Raw genomic sequence first — 19,162 nt, forward strand, 5'->3', positions numbered from 1 at the left:
CTAGAACCGCTTGGCTTCTCCGGCAGGCGGAAACATTCAATTTCTCATCAGCAAAGCAAAAATTACTAAAAATTCGTTCTGTGCGCTACAGTCAAACGACTCCTCCCAGCTGGCCATCTCTTTTTCGTTATTTACGGTCAACTGCCAATTTTCGCACCATTCAGATATTTTTTCTAAAACGTTTTGCAGTTTGTTTTGATCTTCTGATGACTCTATTAGTCGATAAACGACAGCGTCATCTGCAAACAACTGAAGACGGTTGCTCAGATTGTCTCCCAAATCGTTTATGTAGATAAGGAACAGCAAAGGGCCTATAACACTACCTTGGCGAACGCCTGAAATCACTTATGTTTTAGTCGATGACTTTCCGACAATTACTACGAACTGTGGCCTCTCTGACAGGAAATCGCAAATCCAGTCACATAACTGAGACGATATTCCATAAGCACACAATTTTACTACCAACCGCTTGTGTGGTACAGCGTCAAAAGCCTTCCGGAAATCCAGGAATACGTTCAAATGGCTCTGAGCACTATGGGACTAAACATCTATGGTCATCAGTCCCCTAGAACTTAGAACTACTTAAACCTAACTAACCTAAGGACAACACACAACACCCAGCCATCACGAGGCAGAGAAAATCCCTGACCCCGCCGGGAATCGAACCCGGGCGCGGGAAGCGAGAACGCTACCGCACGACCACGAGATGTGGGCCCAGGAATACGGAATCGATCTGAAATCCCTTGCCAATAGCACTCAACAATTCATGTGAATAAAGAGCTAGTTGTGTTTCACAGGAACGATGTTTTCTAAACCCATGCTGACTGTATGTCAATAGACCGTTTCCTTCAAGGTAATTCATGATGCTCCAACACAATATATGTTCTAAAATCGTGCTGCATATCGACGTTAACGATATGGGCCTGTAATTTAGAGGATTAATCCTACTACCTTTCTTGAATATTGGTGTGACCTGTGCCACTTTCCAGTCTTTGGGTACGGATATTTCGTCGAGCGAACGGTTGTATGCGATTGTTAAGTATTGAGCTAATGCATCAGCATACTCCGAAAGCAACTTAATTGGTATACAGTCTGGACCAGAAGACTTGCTTTTGTTAAATGATTTGAATTGCTTCACTACTCCGAGGATATTTACTTTTACGTTACTCATGTTGGTAGCTGTTCTCGATTCGAATTCTGGAATATTTACTTCGTCTTCTTTTGTGAAGTCGGTGTGGGATCCTTATCAGATGGGACTGACGGAGTACATCGAAAAAGTTCAAAGGAAGGCAGCACGTTTTGTATTACCGCGAAATACGGAAGAGAGTGTCACAGAAATGACACAGGATTTGGGCTGGAAATCATTAAAAGAAAGAAGGAATTTAGTGACATAATATGGATACAAAAGACGGATGAGTTGAACAGTGAACTATCGATGTATGAAGGAATGCCTGCTCTGATGCCACGAGCGCTGTCTTTTTAGTCGTCTCCGCTTGGCTGTTGGTGGCCCGGGCAATGTTTATTGGGCAGCAGAAGGTCCAGGTGAAGGCTCTTGAGAAACGGAAGGTGCAGGCAGTACGTGATTGACGGAGACTTTTTGTCGCATTACCTCACAGAAACCCCGAGCTCCGAAGAGGATTCTCAAGCTTATGTATTGCAAATGCAAGACAGGTTGCCACATCGGTGTGGTTATAAGTAAGCAAGACTGCTCTCCGTGAAATTGTGCTAGAAATGTTAAAGATAATGTTCTATCATCTACGACAATTTTCATAGAGAAGACGCAGATGACGTGGACGAGTCCTTGCACTACAACTATCTCAATCTGCTGAGGCGACAGGTGGTATTAATTCATGTAATATTTTGCAGCATCTCGACTAATCAATTTTTCTCTGTCACAACCTTAATCATTCGATTATAGTTTTTCCAGCTGAAGAACAGCAACAACTCACTGTTTAGTCCGGACATTCCACAGCCACTGATGTTTTTCCGTTGCTCAGGACCCTTCACCTGGACCTTCTGCTGCCCAGGAAACATTGCCTGGGCCACCAACAGCCAAGCGAAGACGTCTAAAAAGACTGCGCACGTGGCATCAGCGCAGGCTTTCCTTCATACATCGAAAGTTCACTAAGCAACTCATCCGTCTTTTGTATCCATATTCTGTCACTAAATGCCTTCTTTCTTTTCCAGACGGAGAATCTACTCGAAGTGATGACCCAATACTGGGCTCGTCATTCACTCATTTCATGACTCATGAACATGGCTACATACTGATTTCATATTCATCTTTGTGTTCCGTGTCATTTAACTAATATGCTGTAAATACAATTTTTAAATGTTTTCATCAAACATGCTTTCCCATAATTTACTCAAAACTACCTCTTTTAAATCGTTGTATATCAAAAGTAAAGCGTCGATGAGAGATACACTCCTGGAAATTGAAATAAGAACACCGTGAATTCATTGTCCCAGGAAGGGGAAACTTTATTAACACACTCCTGGGGTCAGATACATCACATGATCACACTGACAGAACCACAGACACATAGACACAGGCAACAGAGCATGCACAATGTCGGCACTAGTACAGTGTATATCCACCTTTCGCAGCAATGCAGGCTGCTATTCTCCCATGGAGACGATCGTAGAGATGCTGGATGTAGTCCTGTGGAACGGCTTGCCATGCCATTTCCACCTGGCGCCTCAGTTGGACCAGCGTTCGTGCTGGACGTGCAGACCACATGAGACGACGCTTCATCCAGTCCCAAACATGCTCAATGGGGGACAGATCCGGAGATCTTGCTGCCCAGGATAGTTGACTTGCACCTTCTAGAGCACGTTGGGTGGCACGGGATACATGCGGACGTGCATTGTCCTGTTGGAACAGCAAGTTCCCTTGCCGGTCTAGGAATGGTAGAACGATGGGTTCGATGACGGTTTGGATGTACCGTGCACGGTTCAGTGTCCCCTCGACGATCGCCAGAGGTGTACGGCCAGTGTAGGAGATCGCTCCCCACACCATGATGCCGGGTGTTGGCCTGTGTGCCTCGGTCGTATGCAGTCCTGATTGTGGCGCTCACCTGCACGGCGCCAAACACGCATACGACCATCATTGGCACCAAGGCAGAAGCGACTCTCATCGCTGAAGACGACACGTCTCCATTCGTGCCTCCATTCACGCCTGTCGCGACACCACTGGAGGCGGGCTGCACGATGTTGTGGCGTGAGCGGAAGACGGCCTAACGGTGTGCGGGACCGTAGCCCAGCTTCATGGAGACGGTTGCGAATGGTCCTCGCCGATATCCCAGGAGCAACAGTGTCCCTAATTTGCTGGGAAGTGGCGGTGCGGTCCCCTACGGCACTGCGTAGGATCCTACGGTCTTGGCGTGCATCCGTGCGTCGCTGCGGTCCGGTCCCAGGTCGACGGCCACGTGCACCTTCCGCCGACCACTGGCGACAACATCGATGTACTGTGGAGACCTGACGCCCCACGTGTTGAGCAATTCGGCGGTAGGTCCATCCGGCCTCCCGCATGCCCACTATACGCCCTCGCTCAAAGTCCGTCAGCTGCACATACGGTTCACGTCCACGCTGTCGCGGCATGCTACCAGTGTTAAAGACTGCGATGGAGCTCCGTATGCCACGGCAAACTGGCTGACACTGACGGCGGCGGTGCACAAATGCTGCGCAGCTAGCGCCATTCGACGGCCAACACCGCGGTTCCTGGTGTGTCCGCTGTGCCGTGTGTGTGATCATTGCTTGTACAGCCCTCTCGCAGTGTCCGGAGCAAGTACGGTGGGTCTGACACACCGGTGTCAATGTGTTCTTTTTTTCATTTCCAGGAGTGTAGATAGTTAGTGGGACTTTCGGCTGTAGTGAAAAGAAAGTATTTATCCTGATTTTTGCTTTGCTGATGAGAAAATTTAATGTTACCGATGACTCTTGTAGGAAATTTAATGCACTTTCACGTGGTCTAGAGGCTTAGTTTATAAAATGTATATTTTATGAATTATGGCGGGTGGGAGTAGGTGTTATCGTCGTTTCCGCAGCAAAAAAGTCTCTAACCACTATGGGACTTAACATCTGAGGTCATCAGTCCCCTAGAACTTAGAAGTACTTAAACCTAACTAACCTAAGGACAGCACACACATCCATGCCCGAGGCAGGATTCGAACCTGCGACCGCAGCAGCAGCGCGGTCCCAGACTGAAGCGCCTAGAAGCGCTCGCCTACAGCGACCGGCGTTTCCACAGAAGGCCAAAAAAATCGCTGCTTTTCAGCTCGTCAGAAAATAAAACCTGATTCGTGGGTTTTGTAGGAAATTTTATCTACTTTAGTTTTGTGCTGAGTGATTACCTACGAAGAACGCACAGTTTTCAATATAAAAGTGAAAAACTGAGAAAAGAAACATACAGAAACTCTGAGAAAAATACTTAGGCAAAATTGTTAGAAAAATTGCTGTTTTTAAAACCAATTGAGTGGGCTACAACGCAAGGAAAGAAATTCACTCACATTGTATTGCTGAAGGAGCTGGGAGTCGATGATTTTCGTAATTATTTAAAAATGGGTGCACATTCATTTCGGAGCTGTTGAACATCTCATCAAACCATTTTAATGGAGAAGAATGGTAATGGGAGAAGCTGTAAGCTGCGAGAAGACACTGTTAGCTACATCATGATGTCTAGCCATTGGCAGAAATTAATGGGACCTTAGAATCATTGCTGCTGTATCCACACAGCTATTAAATAAAATGATCCATAAGAGTTTCTATGTGATTTATAGTTGACTGAGGAAATACGCCATGGTAAAGCAAAATAAAATACAAAAGACGTTCATGTAAAGGTTATTAATTAATTAATGTATGTAGCATAAAAGATGACCTGTAAGTTTAAGAAACTCATTTCAGATTCGAAGAAGAAAGACTACACATGGCTGTGGTGTACATCTTCTGATAAATGCATCAACAGATCCATAAGAAATAAAGCATATAGCCCCTGTTAGAACTTTAAAAATTATTTCACATTTTGCTCCTCATAGCAGAGGGCTTGAATACAGGCAGGACTTTTTTAAGACATGAAGGAAGTATATATTATGAATCAACGCCCATTGAATGTTGACATGTCTATGTTTAGTTCTCATTTCCTATAAGTATCAGAAGTAAGGGACTTGGAAGAGCAGTTGAACGGAATGGACAGTATTTTGAAAGGAGGATATAAGATGAACATCAACAAAAGCAAAACGACGATAATGGAATGTAGTCGAATTAAATCCGGTGATGCTGACGGGATTAGATTAGAAAATGGGACACCGAAAGTAGTAAATGAGTTTTGCTATTTGGCAAGCAAAATAACTGATGATGGTCGAAGTTGGGAGGATATAAAGTGTAGAACTGCAATGGCAAGGAAGGCGTTTCTAAAGAGGAGAAATTTGTTAACATCTAGTATAGATTTAAGTGTCAGGAAGTCCTTTCTGAAAGTATTTGTATGGAGTGTAGCCATGTATGGAAGTGAAACATGGACAATAAATAGTTTGGACAAGAAGAGAATAGAGGCTTTCGATAAACAATTTTTGAAGTGTGGGGCTACAGAAGAATGCTGAAGATGAGTGGGTACTGAATAGAATTGGAGAGAAAAGAAATTTGTGATACAACCTGACTAAAAGAAGGGATCAGTTGCAAGCACACGTTCTGAGGCATGAAGGGATCACCAATTGAGTACTGGAGGGAAGCGTGGGGGAAGGGGACACCAAGAGATGAATACAGTAAACAGATTCAGAGGGTACTCGGAGATGAAAGGGCTGACACAGGATAGAGTAGTATGGAGAGCTGCTTCAAAGCTCTCTTTGGACTGAAGACCACAACAACAACAAAGTATCGGAAATACAACGCAAGAACTGAAATACAGGAGGTCAACGTACTTTCATATTCTCTATGTGTCACACGAAACATTAAAAAAAAAGAAAAAAATGCATCTGTGTTGCTGCATTTCTCGCACAAACTGTGACTAAAGGCGAACTATCGTCGGGCGCTTTGCACTACAGCGGTGCACTCGTCACAATTTATTGGGAGAAGTGGTGTGGAATCGGATGACGGGTGGTCCTTACCGCCCAACATCCGGACAAGGGAAGTTTGTCGGTCGGTCGGTATTAACGGCTGCACACGCCCAACGTGTCTGTCGGTGTTTTTGCGTATGTATAGGGGCCTTTACTATTCTAAAAAAAAATAATACTGAAAGAAAAAACGGAATTCAGAAAGTAGCAGATCAACAGAGTGATTTGTGACTAAGACTTCGCTTTTAACGGATGCATTTGTTAATTTTTCAAAGTTTCTTGTGGACTGCAAATCGACACTAGCGCTGCAGCGGCCGTGAGAGACATTTAGGAAGTTCTGTTCATACAAAATTGTGTGCACCGCAACTAGTGAATGAAGTGTTGCGGTGGCTACCTATAAGTGAAGCTCTTTCTGTCTGTAACAGGTAATAACTTAAGACGAAGTAGGAAGATTGAGTTTGAAGTACAGCAGTCACGTTATAACTACACTGCTTACCTTTATTTCAGTGTTTGTGATCTGGGCTAATTTGGAACTACTGTGATTGAAATGACTCCAGACTCGCAATCAGATAACTCAATGGCAACACCTACGCCTCCTGCTTCCGAATTGCTATATGATAGCGAGCAAGGGAAGGTTCCCTCGCTTCTCACTGTATGCCTGTTAATTGATATTCCTGTTATTAAAGCGACATTAGAGAAATCTAAGCTCGCCTGGCGAAGAGTAAAGGAGGGAAGTTCTGCAGCTAAGTGGTCGCTAAGTGCTGTCGAACTTACAGCAAGAAGTGCTGCCAAACCCGGTCGTATCTTAGGATGGCTTTTCAGGATTCCGATCGGCATCGCAGATCGCGCTATAAGTGGACGCATTATAGAAGCAGAGAGGAGGTGGCCGATTTTGAAGGAATCACCGAACAAAGTAAGGATCTCATCGTATTTATTTGTAGGAAATTAGATCTTATTTTGAAAAGTTTAAGTAATTTCCATCGGATTTAATATCTATCTAATCTAATTTCTAATATTTTCGTTCATTGTCACAGATATCTGCAACAGAAGCAACAATGTTATAAGATGTATCTTCATGTAGGCACGAGCATCTTGCAGTTCGTGACAGGGCAATTACTTAAGCGACGTACTGAAAAGTTTATACAGTTATTTCCTTATTAGCCTCATTTGACGCCTTTATAGTATTTTCATTGATTCTCGATGGCCCTGTGCACTGTACAGCGTATTAGCGGAGAAGTATGTCACTGGAAGTACTTCCCTCCATTTAGTTATACTTAAAGGCAGCCTTAGGATTGGACGCTAGCGACTAAAAATTTGAAACTGCAGTCTGTATCTCGAAAAGTTAAAACTTAATCAGTCTGCGCTGTTACCCTTTCTTCAGATAAATCCTTCTGTACAGGGATTAAAGATTTCCTACTGAGATTCCACCAATCTCGTATCTGGCGAGTGTACTGGTGGCCAGCTATATTCAGTTCTCGAATACTTCAATAAAGTGGTTGTCTGTGGATATGCTATGTCAATGCCGTTTATTTCCGCTTTCCTCAGCATCATTAGTCTGTGGTATGTTTCTAGCAGAAGTGGGGTAATAAACTCGGTTACTCTAGAAGACCCGAAGCGCAACTTACCCTCAATCAAGCCGTCATAATTTCAGGTATTTTACAGTTCATTGAGGACATTTCTCAAATCTGCATTGGGTTTTGTATGAATACAATAGTACTGCTCACACAAGAAAGGATATTCAAAACAAAGTGGTTCTATGTACTGTTCAACAGATAATTGGCTTTTCCAAACAGTTTATTCCTTTAACAAATCTGTCTTCTAATCAGAAAAATTAACTTTCCATGATGTTAAGACTTTTTTTTTAGTGCAGGATTTTTCATGATTCATGTTTGGCAAGAACAGTAGAAGTTACGTTATTATCAAAGTTAAAACACAATGGTTGACAGCCTCTGAAAATCACGTACTGATGTCTAAGATTCTTGGTGATTTACGAGATACATAAATACTTCTATTCGCAGGTTGTCGAAGTCACAATGGAAATATTAAGAGGTCGACTGTGGTCTTGTTACACTGCCTCTGGGGTCGTCGCCGCAGACGGGAAACGTGCGGTCACAGCTTTAGCGGCCTTGACACGAAATGTGGTGAGCTCTGTGCAGACTTCACTACAACGGTCTCTCGAGAACTTCGAAGATCTCGTGGACGAGATGGCAGCGAGGCCTGCAGGTGAATCGCGAGTTGTGGAAGGTAAGTAAAAAGTTGAAACTCGCTCTCCATAAGATTGGGCATTATTTCTTTCTGAGGTGATGCAGGTCTCTAAGAGTGACTCTGGCTTTCTCAGCGTGTCTTATTGTAGCTTTCCTTACATAGTCATGCAATGTATGGTATTGACAGTGCATGAAAGTTGGGCGTTATTGGATTCCGCTGACTTATTTGCTTAAGATTAGCATGATCAGCGTAACTGCCAGTGAAGCAAGAACATCTTCTGAAAACCATCGTAAAGGTACAAAAACTAAATAAAACTTCCTTGAAAATTGGTAGATCCAGGCTTTAAGAATTTTACTCTTGGGTAAAAGCTACAGTGGACGGGAGATTGCGATTGGAAGGAAAAGTTAGTCAACTGACTGGATGTCTGTACGAATGGATCTAATGCAGATCTCTCTCTCTCTCTCTCTCTCTCTCTCTCTCTCTCTCTCTCAAAAGTTTGAAGATAGCTCTTTGTAGTCTTTCGCCTGGTCTGTTTATTCAGCGTTACCCCACTCCAGTGGTACCATAGTGGTCCTGATCACGTCTGCCATGACATCTGACTTCCTCTCTTCAATAAACCTTTCTCACTATACATATTCTGATGCATAAAGCTCTTGGAATTAGTCCGTAAGTAATGAGTTTGTCTTCAGGCCACAAAAATTTTCTGTACTTAGATCTAAAATCTCACATGAAGACAAGCTTTTTCACTGTCATGAGTTAGCCATTGCTACTTTCAAGTAGTTTGGCAGTTATAAACAGAAATGTATACTGAATCCTATGATAAAATATTAAGAACTTCCTGATACTATACGCGCCAACGGCTTCATGGCCAGGCTTTCATTAATTCACTCGGCGGACTAGCTGTTTGGGTGCCTTTTTAGCAAACGCTAAAAGACTAATCCAATATATAGCTAAAGGGCATCCCTGCACCATCTGATCTTCGGTCCTGCGGCATTGAGTTCTGAAACAGCAATTCCCGAACTTGTATGGAACATATGGAATTAATTTTACAGAGGCTTCTCGAAAATCGATCTCACTACAGTGATAAGTTAACGTAATTTGGGTCACGATTTTCTTCTTGATACGAAACGCTACAGTCCTGATATTCCCTTAATTTCCCGCTCTTCAAGCTATAACGTGGTCCATTATTTACTCATACTTAGGAGTTCTATTACGGGATCTTCTTCTTTAGTGGTCAATCCAAGAATTGGTTTGCAACAGCTACAATGGCAGCTTGTCTCCATTCTGTGCGTCTTTCAGCTTCTCTCTTCATTTCTTTGTGTGTCACATCCCACATCTTTCACGATTTGATCCATGTACCTCAGTCGTGGTGTTAATCTTGGTCTTTTCCCTCGACATATCCCTCTGTGTTCAGGAGTCCTTTATTTCTTAGATGGCCTGTAAATTGCACTCTTCTTTTAACAATGAAACTCCAGAAGCTTCTCACCTGCTCCTTCCAGAACCACTTCGTTTATGACCTTGTCCATACATTTTATTTTGAGCATGCGTCTATAGCACCACATTTCAAAAGAATTTAGCTTCTGGTCTTCCTCTGTCCCGACAGTCCATGTTTCACACCCATAGCATGCCACACTCAACACATGATTTCAAAAATCTTTTCCTGATTTCAAGGCTGCGCTCTTAGATGTTTTTCTTGTTAAAAACAGCCTTTGCTTGAGCAATTCTACTTCACTTCTGCCTTGCTCCTTCCATCCCTTGTAATATTACTGCCCAGATAAGTAAATTTATCAACTTGTTCAGGCGGTTCATTGCCTGCCTGACTTTCACTTGATCTTTTTTGTCGCATGCCATTACTTTTGTTTTTGCTTTATTCTCATTCTTTCCCCATAACTTTATCCATTCTATTCAGTATCACTAAAAGATTTTCACTTTCAGCCAGGACAGCTATATCATCGGCATATCTTATCTATTCGTTGGCACATGGAGAGCGGAAAGGATTACGCCTCAACTCTCATAGACTAGCGCGCTATATAACGTAAGTAGGAAACTACGAAGACCGACACGTTCTGTTACAGTGACAAAGCAATCTGGCGCACATGATCCTACTGAAAATTAGTAAAGTTTCATAATTATTAAGTCAATAATTCCGTAGATAGTCATGTTCTTGATAGAAACAAAACTGGGCAATCGTGTACCACTTTTTGGACTCTTAGGCGAAATAAGATTTCGTGAGCGATTTGCGTATGGATGACTTGAGGCAAAGCCGGCAGAAAAAAATGATCCAAGAATGTAAAGTTTAGCTTTCATGTTTTTGGAAGGAATTGTGGGATACATCTGAAACTTGGCACATAGTAACTTACGCGGGGTCTTACTCCTGCTTTCCAGTAGCTCACAAATTCAGGCCGAAGTTGATTTGACTAAAGAAGCCAGAGATGGCTTTTTGACCCATTTTTTTCAAGTCTTCAGCAAACTCTTAGTTCTACTAGGAAGACCATGTCCTAAATAAACTTAAAAACTGTGGTTTTGCAATGCAAGCATATAAGGCCCTGACAGTGTCCTGAAAATGGGGCACGTATTCCGCTGGTACTCAATAACTCTAAAAGCTCGAAGGGTGTCCTTTTGTCACTACTCATGCTAGCATATTTGTCTTCCTGCCATGACAAACTGTATTTCCAAGGCAAAAGAGATCATGGTAATAAAAAAATATCGCGTAAGAGCTGCGGCATCATATAAATACCCTGCTGGTCTTACACTTGTCAAATTTTGTAACTATTGGTCTGGTTCGCAGCAGTCTTCTTGATTTTTTTTTCTTTTTGTTAAGATTCGCGTTACAATGAATTATTAGTGCGCCTTTCTGTGTAATGGGAATGGATGCTTCTTAAATTCTGGTTTAAGGTATAGTGTACTGTGTGTTAGCATAAGTGTATAAATGTGTTGGTACGGTCCATGGTGGCTTAACCACCGCTGGTCCCTTTTTTAAATGAGAAATCCACAGCAGCCACTGTTTCCTTGCATGTTCCCAAACCTGGCAACTGTCATTGTACAGGATTCTAAGCTGAGGAGGTTAATTACAAAACGATTTCTTTTAGGATCTTGAATTTAATTCAAGCTACTTGATTTTTTTACAATTTTTATTAAAATCTGCTGTAAAATGTCACGAGGAATGCTATATTCCTAGCAGATATCGCAGGTGGAATTGTTTAGTAAGAAATTTTGGCAAGACAGAGCCCGAAAAATTGTTTTGGACATGATAAACTCAAATTATTAAAGCAACAAAACGATTTTTATGGAATTCCTTCTCCCATTTTTTCATAAATTATGTAGAGCTGAATGCTGTCTTCTTAAACTTCCTGTAAGTTTTTCTGATTCACTTCGTAGTGATCAGGACTTTAGATATTTCCTTCGACAAATAGTAATAAACAGTTGAACATAAGACGTTAGAATACCAACGGTATATGGACCCGTTTTCAATGCACCTCAAGTTTTTTAGGGCCTTGAATGCTCACATTGCAAAACAAAATACCGTTTATAGGTGGTTTAGAACATCTTCCTAATGAAAACGGATTGTTTGCAAGAGAGCTTGTAAAAGTGGGCCATAAAATAGCTAGTTTTGGCCTTTCCAGCGAAATACTTTGCCCTCAATTTGTAAGCTTTTAGATAGCAGCAAGACTGAAACTTTTAAATTCTAAGACCTTGTATTGGTAAGATTATGTAAAAGTTTCAGGCACATCCCAAAAATTACTTCCGGAAATATAAAAAACTAAACGTCAACATGAAATGCAGAGTGAAAAAGCTGTAAAACGCAAAAAAACTGGCACATACTGTAATTGATTTGTTACATTAGGACTGGCGCGTGTCCTGAACTCCAATCTGTGTTCTTGGCAATTGAACAAAGATAACTGAAATTTATTGTATTCTAATTTACGCTCACAGGCTTCCTTGTTAAAGATGATTAAATTTTCATACTCGTTTAAAACTTGAGAGCTGTTTTCAATGTGGGGAGTGTCCCCAGCGCAGGATTAAACGGTTAAATGGCCGTGCGCCTTTCTATTCGCAGTCCCTACGAGAGAGAGAGAGAGAGAGAGAGAGAGAGAGAGAGAGAGAGAGAGAGAGAGAGAGAGAGATATGCTTTCCCGTGTACTTGTCGCATCACAAAGCATCTGCCAGGAGAATTTCTGAAGTTCGGCGATGTTCCCTCGAATCAAACATGTGAGCGAAACTTCTTGGCGGATCAAAACTGTGCCTGACCAGGACACAAGCGCGATACCTTGCTGGTCTGGCAAACAGTTTCACTTTATCAGGATGTATCCGGTGAAGAACGAAAGGTTATTTGGGTAAAACGTATAAACACTCGTCCTGCCGTTGTATATCCTAAATATTCCCAGTACTGTGTTAATCGGTCCCACACTCTTGAGCAATATTAAGCCGGAAAGCACTAGTGTTGCCACCTTTTGGGCTAAATTTTCCTAGCATCCTACCAATGAACCAGTCTACCGTCTCCTTTATCAGCGATGCAGCCTATTTGAACATGCCATTTCGTGTCCAGGTATTTATGCGCTTTGACAAATTTTTCTTACAGGGATCCAGTTTCAGAATGTGGTGAATTAAAAAAAATACTGTAGTGATTATTCAGTATTAAGACTATTACAATCTAGTTTGTCAAAGAAATTTAAAAATCTTAATATTGCCTTGTCAAATTTAGATTACTCAAAATGAAAGCGGAAAGAAATCTCGAGCTCGAAAAGTAAATTAGTTTAGTCTACAGAATAGACTGTGGAGGAAAGTACTTTTTAAACTTAATTTCACGATGGAGCAGTTCAGATGTAGGATTGTCGGTAAATATCAATATTACTCAAATTTCTAGGATTCACACTCTGGGGCGGGACGAGTGTGGGAAGAAGATTATCCAAAAGTAAGCTCAGATCGGGCGCGAAATGGAAACAGTGAAAAGTTTTATTTGCAACAGTTATCTACACCTCAGAGCTACTTCTTTATGTAGTCGCCGCTCCGATTTAGACATTTGTCGTAGCTTTCAGGACTGTCATGGAAGACAGTCGCCTGAGCATTCCGCAAATTATCTACGCTGGTCTACATATTGTGCCAAAAAATTGTCTTCGTAGCTAGCGGTTCATGCAAGCAAAGAGATGAAAATCGGAACCACATCCGGTCTCTATGGTGGGTGATCACGATTCCCACAGGAAAACGCTGCGGGAGTGTCTTCATTGTCCCTGCAGTATGCGGCCGAGGCTTCTCATGAAGAGACCTCATGTGGGGTTGCATGTAATAAGACTAAGTATCTCGCCAAATGGATACGAGGCAGGAGACATTGTTTCCTGGGAGTCGTCTAGTGCTCAGGTGTGCGCTCAGAAATGTCTTTCAAAATACAGAATGAGGCGGTCGACGCGTATACTGGAGAAACTACAAAACCACATCTGTGCAAAGCATCAGATTTTCACTGGTTTTCATTTCGCGACCGGTGGCAACTTATTTTCCGGACAGCCCTAGCAATGTGTCGACGAATTCAGCCCGGAACGCATTCTTTGGGAATCTAAATAGTAAGTCAACGAAAAACGCCTCTTTCTTAGCATGTCACATTTTGATCTGAAGTCTAGGGTGGACTAGGCTCTTCAGAGACTAATCGTGCCGCTCTGCTTAAAAGGGAACCTCCCCATCGCGCCCCACTCACATTTAGTTGAAAGTTGGCACTGTGGATAGGCCTTGAAAAGCTGAACACAGATAAATCGAGAAAACAGGAAGTTGTATGGAACTATGAAAAAATAGCAAAATATACAAACTGGGTAATGCATGTGCAAGATAGGCAACACAAAGGATAATGTGAGCTCGGGAGCGCTGTGGTTGGTCCCTTGGTTAGTGAGCAGCTGCGGCACAAAAGGTCCTTGGTTCAAGTATTCCCTCAAGTGAAGTTAAAATTTTTATTTTCAATTACTATCTGTCCGAACGTCCGTCCGGTGCGAGGTACACAGAGCAGTATTGTTTACGTGATGATGTCACTTATCAAAGTTCAGGCACTCACACATAATGAACTTCGCTCTCCAAAATTCCAGGACATGTTCAGATTTGCTTGGACATATGCGAGATTTGACCGTGTACACACGGAAAAGTTTGAAAACGTTAAAAACATATGTTTTGACAGAGCACAGGGAAAACGGTGCGACTGTGAAACTGTTGCATTCATTTGTTGCAATTTGACACTCATGTTTTCATCCCTTTTTTTTTGGGAGTGATTGACATCCACAAGAAAAGCTAAATCGGGCAAAGTGGAAGAATCATTTTACCCATTCGCCAAGTTTACAAATTAGGTGGATCGACAATATATTCCTGCCATGTGACGCACATGCAGTCACCAGTGTCGTATAGAATATGAGAAGTTTTTTTTTTTTTTTTCCTGTGGAGGAATCGGTTGACCTATGACCATGCGATCAAATGTTTCCGGTTCCTATTGGAGAGTCACGTCCTTTCTTCTAGTAATCGCACGGTTTTGCGGTGCGGTCGCACGCACGCACGCCTTTTCGAAAATAGAGCGGACTTTTCAGTTTAGGGAAGACTTGAACCACGGACTTCTCCTTCCACAGCTGCTCACGCTAACCACAGGACCACGGCGCTCCTGAGATAACGCTATCCTTGATGTTGCCTATCTTGCGCATGGAGTGCTATTTGTATATTTTGCTTATTTTTTCATAGTTCCACAAACTTCTACCTGTTTTCTCGATTGATATGTGTTCAGTTTTTCAAGGCCTATTCACTGTTCCAACTTACAACTAAATCTGAGGGGGGGGGGGGGGAGATGGGGAGGTTCCCTTGCTAGCATCTTCTTGCTCTAATCTAGAAACACTCCAGCAGTACTCAAGAATCGGTCGAACAAGTCTTACGACCCATTTCTTTCCAGGATGACTTAAATTTCCTTGAGTATTTCAGAGGATCTCAGCCTTGCGTCCGCTTAAACTTTTTTGTGATCAGTGTCTGCTCAGGATGGTTACTCGGATATTTTATCGTACTTTTCGGTGATACGCCGACAGTAATGAAATCTTACTGTAATGGTGTCATTGTGCGCAGTACGTTCCATTTACTTATATACATGGTCACCTGCCAGTTCCTGCTCCTTGATACAATGAAAGGCCTCACGACGGTAGCCAGCTACTTTTTTAGCAACTGAGTCATCTGATCAATACCATGGCTCTTCCGATGTCTCTTAACATGGTCGGTTTATTTTCCACAGGGCATTCTTCTCGGACGTCCGAAGCCTCAGTGCCTGCAGCTACGAGGCCACCAGTGACGGGGCTGGTGGGGAGGGCCCTGGAGAGCGGGCTCTACCTCTGCGTGGGCGGCGCCGTCTGCGCGCTTTCTGCCGTCCCCGTTGTGGGTCGCTTTGCCGAGGCGCTACGGGACAGCGGCGGGCCGCAACAGCCAGAGGCGGGGAGCCGCCAGATGTCTCCACGAGCGTCGCCCGCGCCCAGCTCTCGCACGTCCATGCGGTCACCGACTGTAGACGGATAAGAATGAAACGGCTGCCTCAGCTCTATTTTATTGCCGTTAGTTATTTAATGAACTCGAGCCAACAAATACTGTTCAATAAGTTATTCATTACTATGAATAACTTTCCAGAAAAGTTTAACAGGACAACTGGAAAATGTCTTGCTTTTTTAAAAACGTTCACTATTAGAGAACGTGTGCTTCTCAGTGTGCTTCTCAGTGTGGTTGGAATGGGAAGTGGAAACTAGAGCTAGTCAGTTTAAAGTAAGGAAAGTGTCATATGAGGTAATTGGCCAGCGGTCAGAAAAAATTGATAGATGGCAACGCACACGTCAGAGGTGATAATTAGTGGTCTATGTACTACCTGTGAACTCTGGTCTCGAAGCTTCGAATTACAGGCTGAGCAGATGGTTATCAGTACCGTTCGGCATGTTTTAGTTACGTTGGTATATGCAGTACAGTTATTTCTGGGCTTAGGTTGTCATGTAACCAAACAGCGTGTGAATCAGATCAGTAAAACACTAAAAATCAGATCCACACGTAACCATAAAAACTTCCTTGAAATAACCTACAAATTCTGCAATCTAAGACCTTGTGTATCTGTAAAAAAAACTAATTTATTAAAATTGTGGAATCTTCAAATGTGTATAACTTCCCTAGACTCGCACGCTACTTAAATTAACTATAACTTAAGTTAGCACTGATATTTGAAAGATACGTGAGTACGCGTACACGCGTATATTTCAAATGTCTGTATACACATAGCACTAACTGCAGCTTATTTCCTGAACTCTGAATGGTCTGAGGGAGAAGACATGTTGGTAGTTACCTGAGGAGCAACCTAAATTTGACAGGCAACGCATTTCAGATACCATGTCCGTGTTAGCAAAACTCTTTACCGCTTCGGAGGTAGATGCAATTGCAAATAGTAAGGTTTAGCTAAATTACTTCCGCAGTTCATTCGTAAATTTTATTCGTAAATTTTATTCGTAAATTTTATTCGTAAATTTTATTCGTAAATTTTATTCGTAAATTTTATTCGTAAATTTTATTCGTAAATTTTATTCGTAAATTTTATTCGTAAATTTTATTCGTAAATTTTATTCGTAAATTTTATTCGTAAATTTTATTCGTAAATTTTATTCGTAAATTTTATTCGTAAATTTTATTCGTAAATTTTATTCGTAAATTTTATTCGTAAATTTTATTCGTAAATTTTATTCGTAAATTTTATTCGTAAATTTTATTCGTAAATTTTATTCGTAAATTTTATTCGTAAATTTTATTCGTAAGATTGTAACTGAAGCCTTAGACAAGAGGCACCTGCGTGGATACTTCATTCCACGTACTTAGTTTTGGATGTCTAATTTGATTTCTACTGCATGACAAGAAAACCAATGAGTGAAATAACATTAATTTCCTAGTCATCCTGTGAATGTCGGTATCAGTTTCGAAATAACCTAACGAAAAGCCTCAACAAGCTACGACAAAAATTTAAAACCAATGATAAACATTAGCGCGGCCGCCGTAATCGCCGATGTATCTTGCTACGCCGGAAGGCGAACAACAAACGATAAATTTCATTCTATTTTTTTAAGTAAACTGTCTTTAGTTCTCAAGTGAAGTCTTTTTGTAAGGGTGTGTGTGTGTGTGTGTGTGTGTGTGTGTGTGTGTGTGTGTGTGTGTGTGTGTGTGTGTGTGTGTGTGTAATAATTTGTCCAAAACAACGAAAGTTTTCTTCTTATGCGCATCATCTCAATGCCACGTCCCAAAGTGGCCTGCGTTCAGAAGTAATCCGATTGAGATGAATATAACCACGGACATCAGAAGTTCACTTTCAACGGACTTACTGGAAAAAACTGATAAAAAAAATCACAATTTGGGCATTAATTGGAAATAAGTTATATTTTCTTTGTGTACCCATTATTGTTATATATATATATATATATATATATATATATATATATATATATATATATATATAATATAATATAATATATATATAAAATTTTGCACAAACTGTATCGGTACGGCGGCAGACATACTATCGCGACAGGACAGGTTTTTACTTTTCATATCTGCTGTATCGGTAGTTTTTTAAGGAGTGGTGCTGAAACACGTTGCGGACAATTGGATGAACTTGCGTTGCAGGAGGCCTTAAATATATTCGATCCACGCGGTTCTTCTAGATACTTCCACTTGTTTTCCTGGTTGAGTGACATGTTTGAAAGATTTCAGTGGCGCTAAAGTCAAAGAACTGTCAAGCTAAGACTCGGCTGTGGAACCTGGTAGCGATTTCGAAGGCCACGAATACTGCGAGGTATTAGCAAGAGAAATTGAAGTCATCGGCTGATGAAATTATTCACGAACTCGGTCCTTAACAGGAGAGGGAAAACGTCGGAAACAGTACAGATAGCTGACGTACAGTGTTCACGACCCAGAATTACTTTTTTAATTACCCTCGAGTGAATCACTTCGATATTTTCTGAGAGCACATGAATACGTACCCTCATCATTGGATTGGAAGGAGAGATCCCGCCCAGTGGCCAAGGCCTCAGTTAAGTCAATACCATGGTGTATAGAAAACCCCGTAGAAACGGGTCAAGATCTGTCTGCTAGGGTCAGTTACCTGCCTCCTGGAACAGACACGGGCTTTTTGGAGTGGGGCAGGACTGCATGCGCCGTTGCCATGCAAGCCTCGAGAATGGCGGTCGCAGCTTTGACCAATTGCTATGAGCCATGTTACGTGCTGTGCGCTATGTATGTCCGCAACACACACGCATTTGCGGCAACTGGTCCCCTGTCAATATACTTGGTTGTGGATCCACTACCACTTGTTAAAATTTGACCCAAAAGGCTTGAGACAGCCTAGGTTATGGCAGTTCAATGAAAAGCTAGTACTCAAATTTTTGTGATTTACCGCTGATAGCAGTTCACACTTAAGGTGATTATTAGATGTTGTGGGCCAGAGATGTTCTGCAGGTAGTATAGTGTTCGTGCACTGTCAAATTCGTTGTTAGGTTACACATCATACACAAACTCAATCATGTTGCCTTAAATTACATGATGTATCGCCTCGCATTCATAATTTCAGAAAAAGACAAACTGAATCTTGTAAAGGTTATAGCCCTGATTTATTGGGAACATTTTTGCACGAGACACAAAAACTTGCATCAGATCTGCAGCTCGTGGTGTAGTGGCTAGCGTTGCTGCCGCTGAACCAGGTGGTCCCTGATTAGATTCCCGGCCCGGTTGGGGATTTTCCCTGCCCTGAGACTGGGTGTTTGTTATTTCATATCATTCGTGAGAGTGGCTAGATTGAACTGCGTAAAACAAATTAGTGTGTGAAACAAAATTGGGCCTGTGTACGGACGCTGATCACCGCGCAGTTGAGCGCCACACACAACCAAACAACTTACATC

At 42.1% G+C, this 19,162-nt stretch overlaps 1 protein-coding gene across 1 annotated transcript; it reads left to right on the forward strand.

Moving 5' to 3' along the window:
• Positions 1-6,125: 6,125 nt before the first annotated feature.
• Positions 6,126-16,326, forward strand: LOC126308402 (uncharacterized). Its single transcript, XM_049992089.1, has 4 exons — positions 6,126-6,469; positions 6,552-6,957; positions 8,063-8,288; positions 15,487-16,326. The coding sequence occupies exons 2-4, from the start codon at positions 6,592-6,594 to the stop codon at positions 15,762-15,764; spliced, it is 870 nt and encodes a 289-aa protein (XP_049848046.1). The 5' UTR covers positions 6,126-6,469; positions 6,552-6,591; the 3' UTR covers positions 15,765-16,326.
• Positions 16,327-19,162: the final 2,836 nt, after the last annotated feature.

This window comes from Schistocerca gregaria, chromosome 1 (genome assembly GCF_023897955.1).
Source record: "Schistocerca gregaria isolate iqSchGreg1 chromosome 1, iqSchGreg1.2, whole genome shotgun sequence".
NCBI lineage: Eukaryota > Metazoa > Arthropoda > Insecta > Orthoptera > Acrididae > Schistocerca > Schistocerca gregaria.

What these genes read in the sequence shown, in the direction of transcription:
- LOC126308402 (XM_049992089.1), top strand. Translation starts at nt 6,592, where the DNA reads ATGACTCCAGACTCGCAATCAGATAACTCAATGGCAACACCTACGCCT. An exon ending in TGAAGGAATCACCGAACAAA is followed by an intron (nt 6,958 to 8,062) that starts GTAAGGATCTCA and finishes TTCTATTCGCAG; the next exon opens with GTTGTCGAAGTCACAATGGA. An exon ending in TGAATCGCGAGTTGTGGAAG is followed by an intron (nt 8,289 to 15,486) that starts GTAAGTAAAAAG and finishes TATTTTCCACAG; the next exon opens with GGCATTCTTCTCGGACGTCC.